General features: G+C 52.5%; 1 protein-coding gene and 1 long non-coding RNA gene across 4 annotated transcripts; one reads left to right on the top strand and one right to left on the bottom strand.

Moving 5' to 3' along the window:
• Nucleotides 1–342: 342 nt before the first annotated feature.
• On the bottom strand, nucleotides 343–9,580 carry SNRPG (small nuclear ribonucleoprotein polypeptide G). 3 transcript variants are annotated; one of them, XM_014609809.3, is made up of 5 exons: nucleotides 9,503–9,580; nucleotides 8,637–8,725; nucleotides 7,164–7,186; nucleotides 6,412–6,536; nucleotides 343–503 (listed from the first exon to the last, which is right to left on the bottom strand). In XM_014609809.3, the coding sequence occupies exons 2-5, from the start codon at nucleotides 8,666–8,668 to the stop codon at nucleotides 453–455; spliced, it is 231 nt and encodes a 76-aa protein (XP_014465295.1). In that variant the 5' UTR covers nucleotides 8,669–8,725; nucleotides 9,503–9,580; the 3' UTR covers nucleotides 343–452. The 3 variants fall into 3 exon arrangements, with proteins under 3 accessions (XP_014465295.1, XP_014465292.1, XP_014465293.1); XM_014609806.3 differs by lacking the exon at nucleotides 9,503–9,580 and adding an exon at nucleotides 9,408–9,496; XM_014609807.2 differs by lacking the exon at nucleotides 9,503–9,580 and adding an exon at nucleotides 9,408–9,496 and having other exon boundaries at nucleotides 8,637–8,722.
• Nucleotides 2,679–5,264, top strand: LOC132251363 (uncharacterized). The gene is made up of 2 exons (XR_009463339.1): nucleotides 2,679–2,833; nucleotides 3,109–5,264. It is a non-coding gene; the product is annotated as an uncharacterized LOC132251363 (long non-coding RNA).

Genomic DNA, 9,580 nt, shown 5'->3' with positions numbered 1-9,580 from the left:
CACCTTGCTAGAGAATCCTTGGCACCTCTGAGCTTCTACCCTGTCCATTTCCCAACTCCGGCAGGGCAGTGGCTATCTGGGTCACTCAGCCATTATGCAGCTTCTGCAACATAAGCCTGCTACCACCAAGCCAGAAAAGATGATGTTGTGCTTCACCCTTAAGGGTACCACACAGGATCATCTGTTCTTCATTAGCAAACTGATCCATTATTTTACATACTGTGCTGTCAGAACAACAGGTCTTTCCGTTGCACTGTGTTCAAGAGCCAAGACCTTCTAGAACAGACACAAAACATTTCGGCCTCCAAAATGCACTAAGAAGTTAGATGCAACTTACTCAAATTACTTCAACCATTACAAAATTTATTTAACCAAAAAAAGCTAGTTTACATGTGACCGCTGGAAATAAAGGCTTGTCATCAGGTGCTACGCAGGACTCTTCACCGATTCATTTAGACTCGTTCCAAGGCTTCCAACATGATGATACTGTTTCCTCGTATTACCTAGAAATAAGACACGTAAAAAGATGAGAAATCTGCAACCATCAACAAGGTTTAGCACAGCTTAAGAAAACAGATCAGTGGGATTTAACAACACAAGAAGTAATTTCAGCTGAGAAACACGCAGAGGTACATATTTCTGCAGAAACAAAGCTGAAAGTTGGAAAGACATACTTTAAACTGCAGTTGTAAACAGCAATCACACAAGATCAATTGAAACTACAAAAGAGAAAGAGCAAAAATGTATAAAAGTAATTAAGAAAACTATGTTTGTTCACTGTGAACTGTAGCTCCTGGGGTGCAAGGGAGAGGCTGTTCTCCCTGAGGCCAGATGCAGGGGCTGCCAGGGGAAGGGCGCAGCACATCCCAAGAGCTCGTTGCAGGCAGTGGAGTCAGGTCTGTGTTATCAGCTGCAGTGTTCCCTTTAAGCTGCATGGCGTGCGCAGCTGTGCAGGCACACCTGGCAGCAAGGCATGAGTGTGCCTGCATAGCCGCGCACGTCACATAGCTTAGAAGGAACGCTGATCAGCTGCCCCCTAAATACCCCCCAACTCCGCCCAGCACATGCCCTGCTGCGCACAGCAGCCTGTGGCCAAGGCAGCTGCACAGGCAACCCTGGTTTGGGCTTGGAGCAACAGTGCTTGGGTTTAGAAAAGCCTCAGACTGCAGTCTGGTTGGATCCAGTGCAGGGCTGGGCATGGGATCCACCCATGTGGGGAGCAGCTGACATGACTTATCTCAATGTCACTTCTGGAATTAAAAATAGTTTTCCTGCCACCACTGCCCCCACCTCCCGCCCATATATAAGAATCGCCCCAGTATGCATACCTGCTTGGATATTAATGGATTTCAATCAGTTTTAATTGATCTTAATCTATTTTGCTGCTGCTTGCCTTCATTCCCCACTGATCATTTCCAAAGGAATCAGACATTACACAACCTAAAAATAAACGCTGCCCCTAGCAGCAGGGAGAAGCCACTGCAGCCGCCTCACAGCGGGAGCAGGGTGGGGAGATGCCAGCATGGGACCACCCCTTCCTTCAGCCACTGATCAGCCACACAGCTACCTGCCGTTTCAATCAGTGGCAAGGGGCGGAGCAACGCAAAGGGCGGCCCTGTTACCCAGTCGGCACTGAAGGACGACTGTCAGGGCACCTTGGCCAATCAGAGACATGCGGCAGGGTGGCTGCCTCATAGATCTGTCCCTACTTAAAGTTCTCCAAGTGAAAAGAGCTGGCACTTACTGCTGCATTGGGTCGCTGGCCATAGAGGAGCAGGAGCTGCAGGCCCTGGGGTCAGATCCAAGCACAGGGGTGGTGGGGTCAGTCAGTGCCAGAAAAGGAGCGCCCCGCCTAGACCCTGCTCCCAGTCCCACTGCTCCATGCCTGTGCACTGGTGCCTGGCAGCACCTCCCCCATGCCCATTTCATCACCCCATGATCAGGCTCTGCCTGCACATCCCTGGCCAGGGCGGTGCAACACACGGCTGTGCCGTGCAAGCAGCGCTGCCCCATGCAGTATCCTCGGGCTGAGATAGGCCCAGAACCTTGCGTGCAGAGCTTGGGCTCCAGTACCAGGCAGTCCCTGCAGCGTGTGGGCATGACCCGTAACTCCCGCTGGTCAAACCCAGCCTGTGTGGGTGCTTTGTGAACACTTCGTCTCTAGGGGGAGCACTAGGGCTGCAGGTTTGCCCCACACTGCTCCAGTAAAAGCTGCACGGACACCACTGGCAGCTCCTGCCCACACCTCCTTCTGCCCTGGGGGAGGTACACAGCAACGGCAGCCGGAGCGTTTGAGCTCTGGCTATGCTGCCACTAGTGCTCCTGGGGATTTTGGCTTGGGGACCCTCTTCTTGACACACCTCCCATACATATGTCATATCCTCAAGAGACAGCTTGGGGGTTGCAAAAAGTAAAGACCCATTCTTTTCTCTCATTATTTACCACATGTATTAACATTTCAGAACAAATGCTGTTGTAAAAAACTCCGTTTACTGGCAACCCTGGGGAAGCTCCACCACAACCTAGGACAAACAGGACACCAAAATAATGAGGGCTGTCTGAATCCAGAGCTTGTGGCAATGACCTAAATGAGAACAGGACTTCTTTCTGAAATTTGGTTTCAGCTATTATTGGTGGTGGCATCAGTGGCACCAGCGTAGTTTATTTTTTTACCCCAGGAGTTTGGTGGAGATGTACAGATCGACCTGTTCGTGAAAGAAGCAGTCGAAGGAACGTTTGGCTACTATCAGTGTAGGAGGCAAAGACTATGAAGCAGAAGAATCCGTCATCCATCCTGCTAACAAGTACATGAAAACCTTTGTCAAGGAACTTGGTAAGTGACTTCTCTCAGGGAGCGCAAGATTCTCTTCCCTCCCTTTAATTTACTACCCTGCTGGGGCAGTACTCATAGTTCCAAGTGCCAGCCACATTGCTGGGAATTTACAAAGGAAATAAAACCTCAATGGTGTAAAAGCTGCTCAATAAGAATTATTGCATTCTCTATTTTGGGGGTCTATTTATAATCCTCATGCAGTGAATGGAGACTTGCCTTTTAAGATTATGCTGTTAGTTCTTGTAGTTTACAGCAGGTATTTCTTTCATATGCAGGACTCTCTTCTACACAAGCCCAGAAATGCCTGGCAGGCATTTACAAACAGAGAGAAATCTGTATTTGAGAAGAGTAGCAGGTTCTGCCGAGGGGCCTCTGCGGGAGTGGCGGGCTTCTCCTGCCGGAGAGTCCAGCTGGCCCGCTGCCCAGCCAGCCAGCCAGGGTCCTGGCCCGGGTTGACCTGGTACCCGACCTCCACCCCAGAAGTCCGAATGGGGTCATGCCAAACCGCGTTGCCCAACCCTTCGATCCAGGACGGTGGACACTTTCGGTGGTTGCCCCCGGTGCCGGGGCCGGATGGCACATCTACAAAACTGCCAGGAAACGTCCGCGGAGACGTTCAGGGTCGCGTTTTTCAGGACCCTAAACACCCATCTTTGGTTCCAGAAGGGCGGCGAGAGAAACCTCCGGGGCAGAACCGTGCTGCAGCCGGAGGGCAACCCCAAGTTGCGCGCCCCACTGCCATGTCAACCGAGCGCTGAGGCAGGGGCCCGATCCGGCGGGACAGGCCGGGCAAGAGTTCCAGGAGCCCAGCCACCATTCTGGCTTCACCCTGGTGACCTCCCTGGAGGTTGGGCAGGCCTGGGGCAGCTCCAAGGGTACCGGCAGGTCTGCGGGGCCCCGGGGTCGGAGCCCAGCAACCCCAGGGTGGGGCAGCAGGAGCCCGTGCAGCCCTCCACAGTGCCACGTCGACCCGGAGGTCCAGAGCGGGACCATTCCAGGTTACAAAGTGGTGCTGAGTGTGTGTGTGGAGGGGTCGGGGGGAAGCAGCCCCTCCCCGCCCCATGGCCAGTGCTCCCTGCTGCAGCCACTCGCAGCCTGCCTGGGGCTGCCTGTGCCTGCTCTGGACAGCCCCGCGTGGGCTGCGAGCGCTAGCCATGGGGCAGGCGAGGGGCTGCTTTTCTCTGCGCAGGGAAGTAGCCTGGGGAAAAGCTGGGGGGGCAGCCCTCCCCTGTCCCAGGCCTGGTGCCCCACGCTGCAGGCACTCACAGCCCACATGGGGCTGTCCAGAGCAGGCACAAGCAGCCCCATGCGGGCTGCAACCAGCTGCAGCACAGGGCACCAGACATGGGTTGGGAGGGGCCGCTTCCCCCCCCAACACACCCCCTTTCCTTTCCCAGGGTCCACCCACTTACCTGAGCTTCCCGCGCAGGGGGCAGCCACGTGCTCCCAGCCCAGACCAGACCAGACACCCGGGCTGGAGTTTCTGGCTGGGGAGCAGGGCCAGGTGCCCCACTGTTGTTGGAGCCCGCTGGGCTTCTCCCGAGTCCTACTGCCCTTGGTTCCTGTCATTTTTGACAGAAACCAAGGGCACAGAAATATTAATTTTCCAAATTTTTTTAGGGGCCCAGCGGGCCGGATAGAATAGCCTCGTGGGCCATATTTTGCCCACCCCTGACTTAGATACATACTAGAAGAGAAACTAGAAGATAAAAGAAACCATTTTTGCTTTGGAATTGTAAACATCTGCGTCTTATCAAGCCCTATACAACACTAGAAACATTCCCTTCCATCCCAAGTAGCACATCTCTGCACAAATAGTTTAACCTCTAATTCTTTGTTCTAATTCTCTGTTCAAGATAGCTAGCTATCACTCTGTAAGATTCATAGGATATGCACATTCTTCATGTCATTTTAACCCAGTTCAGTACAGTCTGACTACAGAAACTGGTTACAATGCTACCAACTTAAAAAGACATGTAAGAAGATGAGGAATCTGCAATCACCACCAAGGTTTACTACAGCTTAAGAAAACCGATATAGATCAGTGGTATTTAACAACACAAGGAAGACATTTCAGCTAAGAAATACTTGGAGGTGGGTATTTCTGCAGAAACTTGGCTGAAAGTTAGCTCTTCTAGAAAATGAACAGCAGCAGCAGCAGCACTCACCATAGAGGGAAGTGTCTAATCACTACAATTTAGCTGGTTCAGGTGAATCTCACCAAGACACCACTAGGCCTGCGGAAAGATGCACTTTAAACTGCATTTGTAAACAACAATCACACAACATCAACTGAAAACTACAAATGTAAAAGAGCAAAAGTGTATAAAAGTAGATAAGGAAACTACAACTTTTGTCCACTGTAAATTGTAGCTTGTAGTTAGCCATAGCAATTCTGTCCATTCTTCAAAGACACTGCAAAATAACCAGAGTCCTATTGTTTGTGATGAGTGAAAGAATGAGAGAGACCCAGGTGCTGGGCAGGCCCCTGCTCCCTGCAGGATAGGTACAGGGTGGGCGGGCACCACACTCACAGGGTGCAGGGAAGAGGCTGTGATCTCTGGGGACAGAGATCCCTAGGGCCAGGCTTGGGCACTGCCCGGGAGAGGCTGGGGTGCAGCACATCCCAGGGGCTCGTTGCAGGCAGCGGAGCTGGGTCCATGTCATCAGTCGGCCCCTAACTCTGCCCAGCACATCCCCGCCACACGCAGCAGCCTGTGGCTGAGGCAGCTCCACAGGCGGCCCTGGTTGCGGCGGCGGCAGCAGCGGGAAAACTATTTTCGATTCCAGAAGTGTGAGAGATAAGCCATGTCAGCCGCTCCCTGCATGGGCCAATCCCGTGATGGATCCAACTGGCCAAGCAGATCCCGAACTACCCAACCATGACAGATACATTTGCAACCATTGCCACAGATTATGCAAATCTTGGATTGGACTATTCAGTCACGAGACATTGCAAACCACCTGTGACAGGCTGCAATTTCCACCATCTCTCGCAGACCAAAGGATGCCACATACTACAGCCACTCTCCCCAAAAACCCCACACAACTTAAACACACATTTTTATATAACTTTCACACTTCTAAAGCATATCCAACTCGGTGTGGTCACCTGCCCACTCATCTTGCGAGCTATTTCCACGCTCCAGCAGTGGCTAAGTGCTAGGCAGGATTCTTCACAGGTTAATCTAGACTCGTTCCAAGGCTTCTAACACGATGATACTGTTTCCTTGTATTACCCAGAAATAAGACATTTGAAAAGATGAGGAATTTGCAACCATCCACAAGGTTTAGCAGAACTTAAGAAAACAGATACAGATCAGTGGTATTTAACAACATGAGAAAGTCATTTCAGCTGAGAAATGCTGGGAGGTGGATATTTCTAGAGAAACAAAGCTGAAAGTTAGCTCTTCTAGAAAATGAACACCAAGAGCCCCATCCATAGTGGGAAGTGTCTAACTGCTTACAATTCAGCTGGTTCAGGTGAATCTCAAGACACCACAAGGTCTATGGAAAGAAATCCCTCTCTAAAGGGTTTCAATCCATGCCACCCCATGGGTTTAGAGCTCTCCACTTACCACCATCCCAATGTTGTTCTGCTGTCCACCTTGTGCCATCTCCACACATTCATCTATAACGAGGTTCATGAAGGGATCGAACCCCCGCAATATCCCCTGGACGTGTCGGCCACCATTTAACTTCACTAAAATAAATAGCATGTTAAAACACAAGACACAACACACAGTGGCAGACAGTTGCATGGCTTTTTGGATGGAAATGTTAGCTTTGCAAATGAAGCACAAAATACCGCTGAAGTCATTGTAGCTTGAAAAAAAATTAAAAAGCTTCACTACACTGTAGAAGTAAAGAATCACCAATAACAGGAAGCATTTTGCCACCCTACAACTTCATGTACTGAAATGCAGCATCATTTTCAGAAAGGCAGCCAACATTAGCAAACTCTGAACTGCTAATTCAATCATGATACTCTTCAAAATGCAGGAATCAAGTCACCCCTTTTTCATGCTGACCAGATTTATGGCACCACTGCCTTTCATTCCTCCACTTAGATTAGGAACACTATGGAGAGAGACTGTCTTTTTATTCTGTATTTGCCTGTGTCTTTTACAGCAATGAGCAATACAGCAATAGGACCACATCCTCAAAGACCCTCACTTCTGTTAGCTCTCTCTCACAGCACAGTACATTCCCCTGCAACTCCCATGGGAAGACAGCACCCAGGGAAGGCTGCTGACTGGAACCAACATGCAAAGCATTGCTACACAGATGTCTAAAAAGCAGGACCTCAGAAGTGATAGAAATAACTCACATGACAGTTTTTTGTCCATGAACCTGCAATGAAAAAAAACAGAGAAGAAGCCGTCAGCCGTTATTCACAGATCTGGACTGAAAAAAATTACTCTAGATCAGGGGTGTCACCAACATGAGCTGCAGAGGAGCGAGCAGGGGCTGCACCAACACAGCCCAGCTGGTCCCTTGGCTGCTCACTCTGGAGCCTCCACTGGCCACTGCTTCTGCCCTCTGTACCCAGCCCAGGCAGAGCCTGGGCAGGGCCTGTGTATGCGGGTGGGTGGCGAGTGGCCGGAGCGTAAAGCCGGTGGTGTGTGGAGTGGTTGCACCCTCAGCATGTGGACAGAGCCGTTGACACAGGGCCCCCCAAAGCGTGGGGTCCGGGGCAGTTGCCCCAATTCACCCCTCCCCACAAGGGACATCTCTGAGCCCAAGACATGGGAAGAGCCCAATACCCTCTGCGCTAGACCAGGAGACACCCATGAGCTCACTCCATCCCCTTTGCCCTGGCTTGTAACCCTCCAGAGGGGCCACAATTTCTTCACACTGCCAAGAGGCCATTCCTAGTTTGGGGCACTGACCCAGGGCAGGCAACCGACCCCTGTTCCCTGCACAGTCTAGGTCAGGGATGGGCAAAGTCTGGCCCGCAGGCCAGATCCAGTCAGCAGCGAACTCCATTTCCCAGCACGGTTGGGGACGGTCTCCATGGAGACCAGCCACAGCCACACTGGCAGGGCTCCTGGCAAAGCAGGGCAGGGAGCTGTCCCACAGCCACTGGGATCTTCCCATAGTGGTAGCTTGCTCTGGAGACAGCGCAGAGCCACGATCCCTAGCCTGCACACCCCTGCCCAGAGTATGCAGGCTACAGATCGTGGCTCTGCCCTGGCTCCAGAGCAAGCTGCCCTTGCCGCACAATCCCAGGGGCTCTGGAACAGCCCCCTGCCCTGCTCTGACACTAGCCCGGGCCTGGTCTCCACGGCAACCCCAGCCTGGAGATTTCACAGCACAACCATAGCTGAGGTCTCCATGGAGACTGGCCCCAGCCATGCAGGCAGCAGCTGCTGGGAAATGGGAGTCCAGCTGCTGGCTGAATCAGCCATTTTGCCTCCCCTTGGTGTACCCCACTCCCCAGACAACATATTCCACCAGACACCCCCTCCCTCCCAGACATGCCCCTGCCACCAGTTACCCCCTCCCTCCACACCATGAACCCAGGAGGCTTGAAGCCCCAGCTGCCCTGCTGTTATCCCAACAGCTACTGGGGGCCTGGCTTCCCCTAGCAAAGGAAAGGTGAGGGGTGGAGGGAGAGCAGGACCCCAGTACATAGAGCCACATGGGAGGGGAACCACATGCTCAGCAGGGCTGGGGGACCATGTGGGGTGGGGAAGCCTTGGTGGGCAGGAGCCGCAGGCCAGAACAAGGTGCATGCCAGGATGCAGGGGGATGCAAGAATACGGAGTTCTCTTCCACCCCGCTCCCATCCTCCACTCACTTCTTGAGCTCAGGCGGGTGCGCTTTGCTCATGGTGCCTGCTCCCTCGGTGCCACCACAACTGCCTCACACTCAGAAATGGTTGCTCTACTGAAGGAAAAAAAAAACATAAAAAAACATTTACATTGTAAACTATATACTAATATAAAGCACTTTACGCTGCATTTCGAAACAGCAATCAGACAGGATCGAGTGAAAACTACAAAAGAGAAACAGCAAAAATGTATAAGCGCATAAGAAAACTGCATTTGTCCACTGTGAACCGTAGCTTGTCGTTAGCCACAGGAACGGTGTGCGTTCCTGCAAAATAACCACAGCTTTCTTGTTCGAGATGGAGTGAAAAAATATGACAGGCCCAGTAGCTAAACCTGACTTGGGGAATATCTCATTAATAGCCTGAGAAACACCATTTAAGTGTGCAAGTCAGCCAGCTATCAAGGTGTTCACCCATAGATGCTACCCCTGCCACACACACACACACACACACACTTCTGATAAGTCAGGAAGTCGCGCAGTGTAAGGTGAAAGCTTTGTAAGACAGGAACTGAAAACCGAGCTGTGACTTTCCCCTAAAGGCAAGCTGAAAAGCAAGGCATCTCGGCTGCTCCGCCATGTCCAGAGAAGGCCCATGGCTACATCGAGGCGTTACTTGGGACAACGCTGAAACCCCACGTGCCGGCCCCCGCCGGGAACAGCATACGCTGCCATTGCCAGTGCGGCCCCGGCCCGCGGGGAAGCGGCGGCGCCCGCAGCCGCATCCGCGCCCACGTACCGCCGGAGGCTGCAGCTGGTGCCTGAGCTCGGGTCCCGCCAGCGCCGCGTGAGGAGAGCCGGGATTTCGCGCCGAAAGGGCGAAGGGGAACGCACCTCACCGCCAATGGCGCCGCGCCGCGCTGCAGCCTGGGAGGACGGGGCGGGGATGCAAACCACACCCCTCCGCCGCCG

This window comes from Alligator mississippiensis, chromosome 7 (genome assembly GCF_030867095.1).
Source record: "Alligator mississippiensis isolate rAllMis1 chromosome 7, rAllMis1, whole genome shotgun sequence".
Taxonomy (NCBI): Eukaryota; Metazoa; Chordata; order Crocodylia; family Alligatoridae; genus Alligator; species Alligator mississippiensis.
Note: the sequence above shows the minus strand (reverse complement) of the source record. Positions and strands in the feature narration are given on the sequence as shown.